Genomic DNA, 18,136 nt, shown 5'->3' with positions numbered 1-18,136 from the left:
GGGAATTTAAACAATGAGGTACATTCATCGTCTCTTCTTGTTCTTTCTACACCTGTTCCTGGACAGTTGATGGAAACTGATGCAGCACTTGCATCTGTATAAGCTCTTCAAACAGCTCTAAATCAGGAGTATTCTCAGTATTCTTCCACATTTATATGCCATTTTGAATAACAGTGTCTGCTGGATAAATGAATTTAAATGCAAATATTACAGTAAGGATTAAGAGTTATATAGCTTCAGCTGAAACTGTTTCAGCAGGGTGGTACAGGCTTTCACACTCTGAATGCTTATTCACTATGACATTCCTCATTCGAGTCATAAATACCCAACACAGCAGGTCTTCCAGACATTTTCTAGTGACTGCAAATAAACCTTGAAATCTGTTTACTGTCTCTTTCTATAAAGCACTGCTGACGGCTGAAGCAACCAATCATCTCACATTTTGGCAAATGTGCAGTAATCCTGACTGGCAGCTGGTGCTGGTTATGAGGTAGGAAGCTCAACATGCCCCAAATATTTTGCTATCAACAAGCTTTACTGCTGTCAACAGGTTTACCTTTTAACAGGAATCCTTCATTAAGATCCCAAGCAAAGTTCTTCTGGAGTTCTTTGCTTGCACAGATCATCATGCAAATCTGTCAGAAACATTTCCCAGAAACTATTTGTGCTATCCTATTTTTATTTCTTTACATTTATTTTTTACAACTTCTACATTTATTTCTGAACTATCCTCATTAAATTAACTCATGAGAAAACACAGTGGTCCAGGGTTAGATTATTAAGCAAAAGGCACAGTATATCAGCCTGATGAAAATTCATGCCATTTTATTCATTCATACACACCTTTTCAAGTGATCTAGGAATGTCATTAAGTGTTCCATACAGGCAGGGTTTGTGCTGGAAGTGTGTTTACCTGGTGAAACAGTGGGCTGTGTGTGACAGGAAGTCGCAGAGAGTTGAAACACATCCCCAATACCATATCATCAGGAGCATCATTACTGTAGCATTTACAGCCGCTGGCCAAGAGCCTGAGAACAGCCTCCCTGCTGAACACCATCCTGTATAACACAGGGTCAAAGAGTGTGAGAGTACAATTCAGTACCCGATCATTCTGTTAAAAAAAAATATACAAGCATATACAGTACAACATTTCGATTTACATTTATAGTATTTGGCCTTATCCAAATGACTTACAGTTGGCTCGATCAAAAACATATCCTTGTGCAAGTATAAATATGTCAGGGTCTATGAATGAACGACACGTCATGGCACAATGCACTGCAACGCAAAAACGTGATGATGTGCACCGTGAAAATGTGTGATTCACATTCTATTAATTCTGCATCTAATGCAGTTGCATGGCTTGAACACCAGAGGTCCCAATCTGCACAACCCATAGAGTTAAAATATAGAGAGAGCACACTGACTGACAGCTCCAGATCACAATGACTGACACGCGTTATAGGTTATATAGTCACACAACCATGTTATAACCATTAAAAAGAACTCCTCAGTAGCTTTCAAACGAATCTACTGTGCTCAAGAACGAGGCCACTGAATTCAGGCATTTTAACCGACTTTGGAGCTCTATTTCCATTAAAATGCTGCTACAGAGCTCAGTATGTTTCAACCGAATATTTCTAGGTCAGAGAATGGTGAGCCTGTAGGGCATTTTGTTTACCTCTGTTCGTAGGAATTTTTGATTTATTTAGTTTTATACAGACAAAATGCACACTGTTTTGTATTGTTTATGATTAGAAATAAAAATGGAGTCTTTTCAGTCATCATTTTTCTTCATTAAAATTTTCTTCAAAATATTCTGAGAATCTAATTGAATCGTGAATCCAGTATCGTGAATTGAATCTAATCGAATCTTGACTGGAGTGTATCGTTACACCCCTAACAAATACTATAAAGTCAAATCCCTAGTACAGAGAAGTGAGTTCAGGAAGAAAACCCACAGGTCTAAGGTTGTTTTATTTTACTTAGTGCTCATTTAAATGTTTGGTGAAGAGTAAAGATGTAACCAAATATGAATAATTGTGCACATCTTTAGCTGAGATTAATTATGAACTCCAGTGATGTGGCTGAGGAGAAAAAAATCAAAGGTCATGCTGACAGTAACGGCATTTCTACATCTGTTTTTTTCCCATGTTTCTGGGGGCGTAGTGGTTTTATAAACAACAAACAAACAAACAAAAAACAAACAATGAAAATCCCTTCTAGTTTAGGCCACACCCATTATGGGTTTAAATCTGAACACAGATTGGGTACAGATACAAATTTTTGGAGCACTAAACAGATACAGATAAAAACCGTGGCATTGTGTTACAGCCCTAGTGAAGAGTTGGGTCTTCAGTTCTGAAACTTAGCTGTTGAGACAGCCAGGGGAAATTCATTTGACCACCTGGGTGCCAACACAGAGACGAATCTTGATGCAGGTCTTCCTTGCATCTTGAGAGATCATGGGTCAAGTTGATCCATGCTAGAGGCTGGTCCATTTTTGGCTCTGTAAGTCAAATCTCATGTGGAGGAAACAGCAATGGGGTTGGAGAGAGTGAAAACAAGTTGTATAACTGTATTCTGGATCAGTTACAGGGATCAGATAGCACACAGGGGAAGACCTGCCAGGAGTGAGGTGCAGTAGTCCAATCCTGAGACTGAACCAGTACCTGAGTGGCTTCTGTGGACAGAAATGGCCAGACGTTGTGAAGGAGAAACCTGCATGTCCAAGTCAGTTTAGCAATGTGAGGAGAGAAGGATAGACGAAATAGCTCAAGGTTGCGTATGTTGCCAGATTGTGTGAGCTGAGAACACAGTGGTTCAGTGGATCAGTTGCAGGGGTCAGATAGCATGCAGGGGAAGACCTGCCAGGAGTAAGTTGTAGTCCAACTTTGAGATAATGAGGGACTGAACAAGCACCTGTGTGATCTCCATCAAGAGAAAAGGCCAAATGTTTGTCCTGCACAACTGAATCATGTTAGCCGTGTGACTCACTGTTTTTTAACTTTCATTGGTAAAATTGTATTGTGTGGATCGCCAACTGGCAACGTGTTTACATGATGAAATTTGTTCCTCGGCTGTAAATCTGAACAAATGCCTTTCTCACATCCCTTCCCTGAGACCCTTTATATACTCTTGAGAATTGAGAAATAACACTGAGGTACAGATACTGCTCACTGAGGTGGACCACTGTTGTACAATGTTTGTACTTTGGGGAACTGAAACATACTGTTTTTTCCTGACAGAGCATAGTGGCTGACTAATGATACAACTGTCTACTGCAAAAGTCTGAATCCCCAATGAATGCTGGGGGAAAAATCAAATGAAGCCTATATTGCAATTTATCAACAAACAACAGAAATGAAAAATGAAATGTGGGACACTCCTGGACCAAGGCAACAATCCAATACAGAGCAAAATGAACAGAAAAAATAGTCTGAAAACAAATTGCCATGATCCTGTTAGTGCCCAGAGCTGATCTGATGATGGTAATATGGACTGTCAGTTATAACAGATATGTCAATAAGAGCAGGAAAAAAATGATCAAGCAACCTGGCAAGTATAGAATAGGGTATAGAATTGGGTATAGAATTTTTTTTTTTTTAATTGTAAATGCAAACTTTTGAACCAGTTTTTTTCACTATTAATACAGAAGGCTGACAAATAAAAAGGAAAAAATAATGTCTCTGTTATACTGTAAGAGGGGGCATTTATTTATTTTGCTGTTGGGGTTGGGTCTATGTGTCCCCTTAGAAGGAAGAATCACTGCAAATCAGTTTTTCTGACTGATCACATGTACCCTATGATAAAACATTTCCATTCTTTTCCAGGATGCTCCGAACCCATCCACAGGGCACCAAAGCTCGCTGATTGTTTTCATGAAAATGGTGTAAATCAAATGCTATGACCTTCACAGTCACTAAATCTCAACCCAACTGAACACTTATGGGAGATTTTGGAACGTCGTGTTAGACAGTCCTCTCCTCCATAATCATCAAAACACCAGCTGAGGGAATAGCTTTAGAAGTGGTGTTCAGCGCTCCAGAAATGCTCTAATGACTTGCAGAATCGACACCAAGGAGCACTGTAGCAGTTCTAGTGGCTTGTAGCCCAGCAACTTACTAACACACTTTATGATGTTTTTTCCATTAGTCTATATCATATTATGCAATACTTGTCCATTTTTGCTACACCATTTTGTCTTACGGGATGCAGTACAGTGGATTATTTTAATCAATTCAATGTATCTAATTGCACAGGTATTTATTTCTTTTACTGTATTTGTGTAAGTTGATTGTAATTGTATTTGTTGTTCATTTCTATCCTTTAGCATAGTGGTTCTATGGTGAATAAATTTCTTTACAGTTGTGGAAATCAAAGCTCACCATTATAAAAGTTATTACATTTATTAGAAAGTTCTTATAGTTATTAACCAGCTTGACTAGTCATTTTAATTTGATCCAAACCTCAGTAACTCAAAAACAAGTAGGCTATAAATAATCTGAACTTCGACCTAATGTGTTCTGTCTTTGGAAAGTTCTGGAATAAAAAGCCCCATGACTCTAATAAATAGACAGTAATGTTCCTGAAATAAATCTGTACTGGGGGGGGGTCTGTGTAATTTATGTCACCGCTAAACTTTGAGAACCCTTGCTTTAGCATAATCATTCTGATAGATTTATTGCGCATACAGGAAGACTAGAATGAGCTTACATGGAGATGTTTGTTATTTATTTGAGAGATTAGTCAAGCTAGGAATTTGTTCTATTTGAGTACAGCTGAGCCCTGAAGTTTGGTTTATGTGTCAGGGGAGCTATGCTATGTACACTCGTCCTCACACAAGGCTACACCCAACGAGAAGTTTAACTGAAAACTAATCTTATTTCGGATAACTTGGATATCGCTACCATGTCTTGCACACAAGCTCTGTTCATCCAGTGCCTCGTTCCTGATGGGACTGATTTGGAGAGAAAAAGATGACCAAAACAACCAACCAACCAACCAACCGAACATCCCCCCTAAAACTGAGTTGTTCTGGTTATTGACCTTAACAGCAAGCAACTAAACATCTCTTTCTACATAAATTACGATCCGCAAACCTCTGGGCAATGTTTCCTACGTTAATGAACTGATGAGATTAGCGAGCTAGGACAAATAGATAAATCCTTTCCAGTTTCATTTCCACTGTTGGATCCTGAGAATAAACATTGCAGAACAGACCCATCTTTCTGTCTTTCAAATCATTGTTACTACACTACATTTAAATGATGATATTTAGGTAAAAAAAGGATAAAAGCAGAAAAGTATAAGGATGGGAGCTATGACAAAAATAGCTTAAGCATTAATACTATGGTTGAGTGCAAACGTTAGCATCCCCCATGGAATCTGGGTGGAAATAAATGAAAATGTACCTCTATTTTATAATATATCTACAACAAATCAGAATTCCAAGGAGTTAAACAATAAAATGTTGGTGCATCCTACAACAAAATGACAGAAACACATGCCATGGTCATCTCAGTCTCCAGGTGTGATCTGAAGAAGGCAGGGTAGAAAATAATGACAAAGTTACAACTGATCTGTCAGGAAGAACAGGCGCAGGAAGAACAGGCCAAGACAAATATCACAGCTGAAAGGAAACAAAAGCTGTTCAGAGGATGTGAAAGATTGGAGGCAGTTATAAAGGCATTTTATTTGGCAGAAGTTATTTCACCTGATCAGTACTTCACCATTATTGTATAAAGTCTCAACATCATATCATAAACAATTATACTTAGGTGAACAACAGACAAAAATCGAAAGATGGGCTTCGGCATGAGTGGGAGCCCATACCATCCCAACCCATGGCATCCCATCCTATCCCATCATATCCCATCTTATCCCATACTATCCCATCTTATCCCATCTTATCCCATGGTATCTCATCCTATCCCATCCTATCCTATCCATTCCAACCAATGCTGTCCTAACCTATTCCATGCTATCCTATCTTACTCCATACCATTACATTTCCCAACCCATCCTATCTCCTCCTATCCCATCTTATCCCATCTCATCATATCCCATTCCACCCAATTCTGTCCTAACCTATTCTATCCCATCCCATCCCATCCTATCCTATCCCATACCATTACATTTCCCAACCCATCCTATCTCATCCTATCCCATCCTAACCTAAAATGTTACCATAGAAAAAAAAAACATTTTTGAGGAAATCTTCTGACTTCTGACTGATTTTTAACCATTTTTTGGATGATATTTTTGTTGACTTGTCGTGAAAAATTATTAATCCATTTACTGTGGCTATATTAAAATGATTATACTGTATAATGTCACAACAAAAAAGAATCTTTCCTGGCAGCGTTATTTATACATATGCGCTTCAGGTGCAGCTGCTCACACAAATATACTTCAGCAGTTTTGTAAGTTATGAGTCAACAAGGACCTAAACCGAATGTCAAGTGTTCTCTAGAACATTAAAGATGAAAACGTTTTCTAGTATAACAAAGATCAACATTTCAGCTCACATGCCTTTGTTTAAAATTAATTGAATCTGAGTTGAACACACTTCTCGTGTGTGGGTGCTCGGAGGTGTTATAATATCTAGGCTATAAGCCACAAATAAATATCAAGATGTTTGATTTGCAGATCATGAGGTATGTTCTCTGTGTGTTCAACCCTCTCTGTAAAACCCATGGCCTGTAACTCATTAGCTAGCTAATTGAAGTTGAACTGGCAGTGAGGTGTAGTGGTGTAGTGTTACCAAGTAGAGAATACACATACTTTATTTTATACACATACATTATTTTATACTTGGACAAAACACCTGCTACCTGCTAATATATTTCACGACCAGTATTAAGATCAGGTTGAAGTATCTATCTGCTGTGAGTGATCTTAGTTTGCAATCTACACAATCAGTGGGCACATGATACACACGGGAAAACCTAACCAGATGCAAAATGATGAAAATGTGACATGCAGGAAAACCGAGCCCTCTCTACATGCAATGGTTTATTCATTATTAAGCATATTGCAAGCCTTTAGAAATTATATACTTTTAAAACTTTCAGGCATGAGTGCAAACCCTGAGTCATGGCTTGAATTTAACATCCAGCCACCACATCTGGCTAAAATTGGTTGGCAACTCAATTAATTTAACTGCCACTTTAACCAGTAACCTTGTAAACCATGCGGAGCTTCTCAATCTAGAAAAAAAAGATGTCTATTACATAGACTTGTAATCTGTATAAAGAAAGTGTCCTTGCACATGCACAGCATGTTTTTTTTTAACTTTAAGGAAGCTTACTTAGGCCAAATGTGGAGTCCAGGTCAAACAGTGAGAGAACAAAGAGCATGCAAAATTAAAAACGAGTGCAGTGAGGGATGAGTGAAACAATGTAAGAAAAAATAAAAACGTTTCAATTAAAAGACTGTTTTCTGTTTCATGGAAATCATAATCAGTTTTAGAGTCTTTTTTTTTTTTTAATTTTGCACACATTCGTACAGAAATAAATGGGGGTACAAAGCAAATAAAGCAAAAATCCGTTTGAATATTACACAAAAGTATCAGATTTAAGAGTTACATTACATTTGAGTGGCAAAGGTTTAACTAGCAAAAATATTGACTGGCTGCTGAATTGCAAAAACAACAAGGTAAAGATATGCCAAAGGTATGTGGACACTTGAACATCACACCACTATATCACAGCCAATGTTGGAAGCACACAATTGTCTAGAACGTCTTTGTACACTGTAGCATTACACTTTCCCTTCAGTGGAACTAAGAGGCCCAAACCTGTTCCAGCAGGACAATGCCCCTGTGCACAAAGCGAGCTCCATGAAGACATGGTTTGCCAAGGCTTATAGAGAAGAACTCAAGTGGCCAGATCTCAACCCCACTGAACACCTTTGGGATGAACTGGGACGCCGACTGCACGCCAAGCTGTCTTGCTCAACATCAGTGCCCAGCCTGACTAATGCTCTCATGGCTGAATGAGCACAAACCCCACAATTACAGTTACATTCCCTTAGTTTTGATCCTATGATTGTTCTTTTCCAGTGATGAAGTGAGTAGAAGGGAGATGACAATTTGTGCTTAGGAACAAATCGGATACATTAATTGTAAACCTATAAGTGCGCCTAATGGTAAGTTTACCTGATATAGTGAAATGTATGGGGATACAAGGCAGGTGTACCTAATAAACTGACAAAGACACTTGCTACCTCATATTTTAATGAATGACACTCAGTTATCCTTCAATATCCCCCTGAATCATCCTGCAATTTTCCTCAGCCAGTTATTGAGACGTCACTGTCTGAATGTGCAGGCGATTTCTTTACTCTTAATCCATCGTCATTTTAAATACAAGCTGTCACTTCAAACTCAAATGCCTTTTCTTGCTCCATGTATCTTTCTCCTTTGCAGAGCCCAAAATTCCCTTACTTGCCGTTGATACCTTACTGATGTTATTCTTCACCAAGCCCTGGGAGAGGATCACTTTCACTCATGGTTCGGTTGCACCCTGAATGCAACTCCAGACCGCTGACGGAGACCGAGATTGTTTTTTTTTTCTCGACCCCACCCAGGTTTCAATACAGCTTTCACACCTGATTAAACAGACTCAACCTCTCAGTGCAAACAGCCTTGGGTCCAGAGAAGCTCATGTGTGAAATGTCTGTGTATATCTTCAGCACCTGCTGGTGGAACACTGTGATGTTCTGACCTGAGCTGTATCTCTAGTACATGAGAGCAGAGTTTTTGATCACTCACCCGCCTCCTCCTGTGATATAGCTGTATCCTCCCTGGCCAAGCCCGTAGCCGTAACGCTCCCCGAGGAACACCGGCTCTGTGGGATCATAGCAGCTGAGAAGTGCTTGTAGTCTGGGCAAGCTGAGGGAGGGAAACACACACACATACACACACACACATACACACACACACATACACACACACACACACTTTATTACAGCACTTTAAAAATTGTGTGCATGTGCCTGGGCAGCTTTTATACTGTATGTCCAAACAAGCTGCCTGCTCTTATAGTTCTTTAAGCTTTACATGTACAGTATATATAATTATTTCATATGTAAGGGGGAAAAGAACACTTGAGGGTGTGCTGTTTTAGGAAAATAATCAATGATAGTGCGATGTAATAAGCATCTCCTTACAGAAATACTTCACCAAATCAACAAGTACACACATTTTTAAAAATCAATTTACATGGCGCTTCCACCATACAAGTCCCTGTGTAAGTTGTTACTGTAGAAATGGTAATATATTACAACGAGCACTACTATCAAAGCTGCTGATAGAAAAAATCAATCTACACTTTCTGACCAAACAGCATGAGCATTCAACAGTGTTTCAGTAAAGAGTCAACAATAATACACTGCACTCAAGGTTCTTTTCCACCTTGTGACCCACACACCTGCACCAGTCACTAATTCCTTCACCACTTACTCTCCCTCCAGTGAATTTTCAGACACAATTTAATACAGCCCTATAATTTCCCCAGAGGAAGAAAGTGCCATAAAGGAAACCTCGGCATCATCTCTGTTAATTATCTCTTTACACATGAGGAGATTCACAGACACTTACATATACCCAGAGAAACGAAGACGGATTGTGAGAGTTAGAAGGGATATCAAAGGAATAATCGCTCTCACCTAATGAGTGTGTCATCGTCTACGATGAGTAACCAGTCAGTTTTTGGTTCCTGCCTGCTTACGTATCTCTTCAGGATGGCAAAGGTTTTCCCACAGTGACCTGCGAAAACAATTACACATATATTTTCACACACACACATCACTGTTTCCTACATATAATTACACACACAGGCCATGCCAAGTATTGCATGAATTTCAACCTATGGATTTCAGGTTCATGGCTGAGGAATGTAAGCACAGCACTGCATGGCTTTCCTTATATGAGGACACTATGCCACTCTCTACCTCTCTTCAATTCTGGCTAGACATAAAAGTCAATTACTCTTTAATATCCCCTCAATCCCTTCATGATTTCTCTCCCTAAATCACTGAGATGCCCTTGTCTGTATGCACAACATATTTCTTTACTCTCTATCTTCTCTGCCACTCGAAAAATATGAGCTTTCAATTTAAACTTAAATTCTCCACACACACCATGTTAACCTCACCAACGCCAGAGGTGTGAGGTAAACGTGCTAACCAGTATATGACAAAAATCAGTATATGACAGTATATTTTCAGTGAGTGACAAAATCTCAGCTTATTTGTGCCTAAAAAAGGGCATATTTCACCTTGAATCACATCTTGTTGCCATATTACCTGCACCAGCATATAAAAAGAATTATTGCTCTTGTATTTATTGTTACAGATTATACACAGTAATGCTGTTTTTATCCCCAGCACTTAAACTATACAGGTTTCCAAATAAGGAAGCCAGTGTATTCCCTGATAGTTCTCATTCCTATGTGCATTATATAAGACATGAGGAATGAAGATGATGTATAATGAGCACGGTGTGTGTGAAATGGAAAACAGTAAATGTAGAACAGAACGTGCCGCTGTCGTGTGCACCTGAGGGAAGAACAGGACTCTCTTCCACAATAAATATGAAAGCTGCTCCTGGTCTACACTCGCTTACTGAGCTCCCCATGAACCACGTTGCCTCCAGGCTGCAAACACTCCACAGGGACTGAGGAAACTCCTTCACCTTGTTTACACACACACTCCTATTACTATTCCTATTGAAGATGTGAAAAAGAATCGACATCTGCCTAAGAGCCCAGGTGCTCAGAATAAGTGAGAAGAGTCAGATCCCTCTACAATCGCATTTCTGATTAATCTTTGAGCCGGGATTTGAATACTGATTAGCAATGTAATTAAATCGTGAGGTTTGGAGAAACTAAGACAAAGACTAAGTCAAATCGTTATGCCAGAGTATTTACAGAAATGCTGGTTTACATTATGCTCTTTAGTCAAATCATGCTGTTGATTATTATGCCTGATTTGTCCAAAGGCATTGATTAATTTTAGCAACACTGACACTAGTTGACAGGTTTATATTAATGGGCTTGTTCTAATATATATGTTCACATAAATGGCTAAAAAATATGTCAATGTTGATATGGTGAAGGTTTCTGTTAAGGAGATGTTTATTTAACATTGCCTATGTTTAAATGCAAAATTTTCACCAATATCCATTCAGCTTTTTATTGCACAAGGCACACATCATTCATCATGAACCAAAGAATGTACCAGATGATTCTGACAGTTAAAGTAATCAAACTGATCATTTGTTTGGACAGGAATTTCATTCAGCAGTTCTCAATCAGTTTACTCTTTCTGGATACTGTATTTGGTATGCATGAATGTCTTATAATCCCATTGAGCTCTCAGTCAGATTATTAACGGATTATTAGGCTGCATCTAAATGAAGCCACTAATGGAAGGAATCTCCAGTGTCAGAGCATTGCAATTGTCAGATATAAAGTTGTCCCTTTAAGTTTTCTGCTATGCGGCTTTGTGCTTTGTTGTTTCTCTGTAACATGAGTTGTTTTGTCTTATTAACTTCGAGAGAGAAAAAAAAAGAAAGGCAAGTAAGGGGATGACTGTTCAGAGCTACTACATTGTAAGTGATAACTAATTTATTTCTTGGACAATCCACAACATTAAATGTAACTATTAACGATAAAAAAGTATGATGTCATTATTTAATAAATTTTAAAAATGTTAGTGTTGGCAAGTTGCTGTGGTGTAAGAGGAATAAAACACTTTGGGACATGCTGTTATTGGAAGACAATCAACTTCAGCGTGGTGACAGTGACTATGCTTCCTGTTGGGTCACATCACACCAACCCGTCATTGAATATTTTCCTATAACAGCATGCCTACAAGAGTTTTATTCCCTAGTTTACAAAACCCTTTGCTTCTCAATCGGTAGTTGAAGTTGGAAGTTTAATAGGTGAAATCACTGATCTTGCCATGTATGTATTTCTCAGCCTTGCTGTAACCAATCACAAATGCACGATTTTGAGTCCTGGCAAGATCTCTGTCTTTATCACGCATGTGTACACCATATATTGTAATCTTTAATCCAATATGTCATCATAGACTTCAAAATAACATCACTATCTTGTTGAGGTTGTATGGTGTGGTGTATGTGGGTTTCCAATCAGAACTCACACTGCATATTTTGTTCTGAGACATTTAGCAACTGGAATTTGGTCCATGTTTGCTTGTTTGTCATGATGGCAATGTTCCCTTTTAAAATTATTATATTCTCCCTAGCAAACTCTGATTTTTTTCCCCCCCCTCACACTCTTAAATTGGTAGCTGGTTGTTTTTGAGTATATTTATAACTGCGGATTTGGTGGTGGTCCTTTCACATTTAGTTCTTTCACTGTTAGAAATACATGTATGGCATAAAAGACAGCTGTCTCTTTAGTTTCATGGTTTTCGAAAGGCAAAAAATAAGTACACCTGCTTCTCCAAGAAAGCCACACCATAATAATCTTCACTGGACAAAAGTTCTTTTGAGGTTTTTAAACATACAAATAAAAAGCCGACACACCACTGTTGAAATTGCAGGTTTTTGTGATGTAAAAAATGAAACCAAGATCAATCATTTCAGATCTTTTTCCACCTTTAATGTGATACAGCAACCAGCAAGTGAACAACAAATAGAAACAAAAGAATTTTCTAAACAAAGTACTGATCACTCCGTTCAAGTGACAACAAACATAATAATAAAAGACATAATTTTATTATGACATTCTAAAAGACATACTTGGTGCAGAAACAAGACAGCTTATTACCCAAATAACACTGTACCTACAGTGAAGCATGGTGGTGGCAGCATCATGCTATGGGGCTACTTCTCTTTACCTGGGACTGGACCTAGGACCTAGGAAGAGAATCATGGATAGCTCCAAATACCAATCTATTTTGGTGGTACGAAACTTGTAGGCCTTTGATAAACAACTGAAGATGAAGAAAAATTTCACCTTCCAGCATCTTAACAACCCAAAGCACAAATCCAAGTCAACAAAGGAATTGCTTCAGAAGAAGATCAACATTTTAAAATGTCCCAGGCAGAGCTCAGATCTAAGACTTGAAGAGGGTCTTGCAATGGATAGATCTGGAACATTTTTCAAGGAACAATGGAATAAAATTTCCAAGTCAAGATGTGCTAAGTTGGAAGACTCTTACCCATAATGACTGAGTGCTGTATTACAAGGAAAAGATGCTTTAATAAAGTATTAGTTAAGGGGTATGCACACTGATGCAACAAGGTTGTAATTGTATCATTTTCTTTTTTCCCTAAAACTTTTCTATTTGTTTTTCACTTGTATCTTGATGGTTACTATATCACATTAAAGGTGGAAAAACATCTGACCTGATTTATCTTGGATTCATTGTTTCTACATAGCAAAACCTGCAGTTTTAACAGAGGTGTACACTTTTTATATCCACTGTATAGTATAGACAGCTGTGACACTAACTACCCCCAGCTGAGCTATAACTTCTAACCAATATATTTTAAAATACATTAAAAAATATTATTTTATCTTCAGTAACCGGTGGGTCGAACTACACAGTCTCCAGGCTGCAAGTGCACATTGAGTTGCCAAGAGAATGAGAAAACTCTTCCCCCTGATTCACACACTTTCCTCAGCATGTATGTGTTTTTAGCGTGTGTGTTCATTGCCTTGAAGGATACAGACTGAATGGGAGTGTGCTAAAGGTAATCTGTCAAAAAGCTTGTAATTTCCTGATGATTGACATGAGTAGTAACTTGCATCTTAACATCCATCTTCTCAGTGACGCTTACCTGCAATATTCAAGCTATGTGTTATGTTTAATGTTATGCCATTAATAAATACTGAACTGCAATTCATAATGAGGATTTGCTAAGAGCTCTGACACATCGCGCTAACAGTCAAGAATCATTAATGCTTCATGTCTTCTGTAAAATGCTGCACTGATGCCCAAACTGAAATAATAAAGTATATAAAATATGTCCCAAACTAAACCAAATTGATTGCTACTATATTAAATAACTCTAAATTGCCCCAAGTGTGAAAGTTTGTGTGCATGGTATCCTGCAATGTACTGGAATCCAATCCAGAGTGTGTTCCTGCACTGTGCCCAGCGTTCCTGGGATGGGATCTGGATCCGCCATGACCCTGACCAGAATAAAGCGGCTATTGAAGATAAATGAATAAATGTTTGCATTAAATTCTATGCTACCTATCAATAACAGTCCTCACAGTGGTGTACTATTTCGTCAGACTATTTGATGTAGCTGAGACAAACAAACCAGCTTAACTAACATTTTTACATCACTGTGAATCTCTTTAAAAGGTCTGCTTGGACCTTTTTCAGAAATAATAAGCAGATGGTAGAAGTTATTAAAATAAACCAATGTGAATGTGCAATATTTGTACTTTGCTTCTCCAATGGTTTGCTATGCCAAACAGCCAATCAGAGAGCTCTCTCTCATCACTAACCTGTGAAGCATATTCAACACAATCAGTCAGTGTGTCCTAACAATGCTACTGGTGAAGGAAAAACCGCAAAAAACGACAACCACCAGTTGGACATAGACACAACAAAACAACCACCAGTTGGACATAGACACAACACGACGTCTCATGCAGGACAGTTGGCTTGGCATGTCAAGGCCCTAACTGGAGGTGTGCCATTATAGGAAAATAATAAATGACAGTGAGGTATGATGTGTTCACATGCCAACATTTTTAATGGTACGATTCCAGAATTAAACCTTAATTAGACACACCAATAAACATTTAATGGTGAAGCTTCACATTAACACTAATGTGGGGATTTTCACTTTTTTTCTGATTCATTACTTTCCTCATTACTGCTGTCAGTCATATAAGAAAGACTTTGAGATAAAAAAATCTTTTTAAAGGGCTAAATGAATCTTTTATATGGCCACAGGAAACCCTGTATTTCTCTTGGTTTCTCTGTAATGAACCATCATTTGGTCCACTATGAGCTCAGAATAAGTAAGTTCAGCCTGCTCCTTCCCTAAACACATTATGTTTAATAACTGCAGCAGGTTTTGAATAATGATTAGCATCGTAATTAAATCATGTAGTTTGCCGATACAGAAACAAGGTCAAATCATTATGCCATAGTATGTATGTACAACATTTTGTTTAACATTTTATCCTTTTGTCAGATCAAATGATTTAGATGTAGATCCTCAAGCTTTGAATCTTAATCAGAATTCGAAGTTAGCAGTTCACTAGGTAAAAAATCACCAATTTTACCAGAATAGATATAACCAAGTCCTGTCAGAGATGCTCTCAGTATCACTAAGAACACTAATAACACTAGATGAGCTATTTGCTTTAATCAGTGACACCATGTAACATGATTTTCAACACAACATTGCAGAGATTCATTAACTAATCTTCACTATCTGCATTGTTGTATGAATGCACTCTTAGGAAAAAGGTTCCATAAAACATTCTTAGGTTTGTCCCTCTGGGGAAACCATTCAAAAGTTCTTTGTAGAACTGACTCTATAGTAATTGTTCATTAATGTAAGTAACTTTAAACACTGCAAATCCTGAGGAGAAATCATTTGTAGACCCAGAAGTGAAACTCTCGGTCTGCTGCAGCTCAAACCATTTGAACGCATCTATGCTGGACAACAAACAGTGTTTCTAATCACTTTCTAATTATAATTACCATAAAACTTATTTGTAAAGTGTCAGATTTGACATGTCATTGTAGCCCTAATTAACCTTTTTTGTTTGGTCAAATGTTTCGGTGGCCAAAATGTTGGTATATCTCGAATAAATAACTGATGTTAATTATATGCTTGTCTAATCTTAGCTATGTCAAACATACACTGATAGATTTTACTTCCCATTAATGAACTTAAAACAACCTCCATTCAGTTTGACAAAACATGAGTGTGCTGCATCAGTGCATCTTTCAAGCGAGAAAAACCACAATGAGACAAAATCACTGGCCAAAATATTACTGATGTGAGATTGGGGGAAGGGAGGGGCTTCCAGGAGGTGTCAGTCAACATCAGAGAGTTTAATACACGTAATAGTCAAATGTTACAGACTCATAATAGTTGATAAGCTCATCTGCCATTTTTTATTGAAGGGAAAAATGCTGACTGCTGTTTTGCTGTATTATGACTGATAATTTGCACCAGCGTATTCTGATCAAATGTGCTTATAATGTAGAGATCTTACATAAAATGTGTGAAGGTTGGCAGGTCTGCTATACAAAGGTAATATTGTGAAATGTTAAGAAATTAAAACTATTCACCACACAGATTTATTGGATTCTGTCCTGGGATAAAAGAATCTACCAAATAAACACATGCAAATATACGTGATGTGAAAATGTAATATTGGTGCACGCCTGCTGCTAGCTTTTATAATCAGATGAGAAGATGCACATGGCTTTACTGAAAGCACACATTAGGTACCTCAGTCACGGACAATTATGATGAATTTACAAGCTCATGAATAAACAGGAGAGGAGAAAAGAGGAACATGGTGTGCTAACAGCCTCCTGCAGCATCAAACAAAGCCAGGGGTGGCAGAAATGAGAGCCAACATTGTGTGGAAGATCTCACTCTGTATTACTTTGCCAGCTCTAATGTAATCAAAGAGCAGTGACTTTGTTTTTCTTAGATGATGGAAAAGTTTGGAGCTCTGCAGGCTTTCACCTCAAAGGTTGGAACACATCAGTTTAAACCAATGACATAGCTGCCAACAAGAAATCATTGTTTATTGAATAGAGAAGCCAATGAAAGAGAGACTTTGGCTGATGCTCCAGGAAACACAAACTTAGAATTAGTAAGGTGTGTGATTATGGTTCCGATTTTTGGTAACTGTTGTGAAATTATTTGGTTTTTGTTTGAGCTAGTTTGGTGCGGTGGTTTGGTACATTTGGCTTGCTAGTTCACAATTAATTTCTTTACTTACTGTATTTTATTTCATTGCTCAGTGTGTGTGTGTGTGTGTCTGTGTGTGTGTGTGTGTGTGTGTGTGTGTGTGTGTGTGTGTGTGCGAGAGAGAGAAAGAAACTGTTACAGCTTTAGCTAGCTGAGACATCTATGTTAAACCATTATAGCTTTAGCTAGCTGAGACTAGCTGAGTATACTATGTATTTACTTCTAGCCTTTGGCTTCTGTGCTTTATAAATAATCCTTGCTGTGCTGTATGCTCTCATTTAGCTAATTGAGGCACTTAGCTTAAACTGTTTCAGCTGTTTGTGTTTCTCCTCAGTTTTTTTTAAAGCTAATGCCATGTCTCTTATTGCATTTCTAGTGGAAAGTTCACTAACCTCAACGCAAAAGCAGCCTCCATTAAACCAAGCATGAGTAAGTAGAAAACAGGTTTACAGGGTTGCATTAGAGATGAAAATTATGCAGTGTCACTTTTGTACTCCTCATTACACTACTGTGAAAAGTGTAGTGAGAAACTGACCCCATTTAAATGTCTTCTCTGGCCTGTTCATGGCTTTCTCACTCCCTGATTTATGCCTCTGCTCCACACCAGGCAGTATAACAAGTGCTCCACTGCCACTTCATTTAAGTGTTTCAAATTTGTCTTCTGTTTAAAGAGTTGTCTTGTTCAGATGACCTAACTGAGAGATGATACAATTTCCAGACATCTGTTGGAGACATCATATTGTTTCCAGTATAAATATGATGGTGAAAGCTGCTTTTAGAGTGTGTTCCAGCTTCTGTTTGATTCAGAATTCAGATTTTGCTTTATCTGACCACATTCAACAATCCACCTTCTGCCTCTAAACTTTGTGTTTGGATGGGTAAATGCGTATAAAGAACATTTTCAATTGGTCTTTTATTTTGCACTGTCCCATTGTATATATGTTGTTTTTAAGAGGACTTGACAACAATTGGTTTGCATTGGATTGGAGGCCCTGGTTCGATCCTGAGCTTGGGTTACTGACTGTGTGGAGTTCTGAAACTGTTTCCCATGTCTGTTTGGGGAGAACATGTAGAACTGTTTCAGAACTCTGCACAGTCAGTCCATCTACCAGCATCTTTTTTGAGAGCTGGGAGAAAACCGGGGGTTTCCTCAGGGTACTCCGGTCATCTCCCAAAAAAGATGCTGGCAGATAG

At 38.2% G+C, this 18,136-nt stretch overlaps 1 protein-coding gene across 2 annotated transcripts in view; it reads right to left on the bottom strand.

Moving 5' to 3' along the window:
- Positions 1-18,136, bottom strand: part of b3glcta (beta 3-glucosyltransferase a) — a 128,067-nt gene that overhangs the window by 7,889 nt on the left and 102,042 nt on the right. For both annotated transcript variants that reach the window (XM_053239497.1, XM_026935148.3), the window contains exons 12-14: positions 9,673-9,772; positions 8,777-8,896; positions 914-1,058 (exon numbers count right to left, since the gene is read on the bottom strand). In XM_053239497.1, coding sequence (XP_053095472.1) covers positions 914-1,058; positions 8,777-8,896; positions 9,673-9,772 — 365 coding nt within the window. The remainder of the gene's footprint in view (positions 1-913; positions 1,059-8,776; positions 8,897-9,672; positions 9,773-18,136) is intronic.

The sequence above is a fragment of the Pangasianodon hypophthalmus genome, chromosome 14 (assembly GCF_027358585.1).
Source record: "Pangasianodon hypophthalmus isolate fPanHyp1 chromosome 14, fPanHyp1.pri, whole genome shotgun sequence".
In the NCBI taxonomy this organism is placed as follows: domain Eukaryota; kingdom Metazoa; phylum Chordata; class Actinopteri; order Siluriformes; family Pangasiidae; genus Pangasianodon; species Pangasianodon hypophthalmus.
The sequence above is the reverse complement of the archived record's forward strand: the minus strand, read 5'-3'. Positions and strand labels throughout refer to the sequence as shown.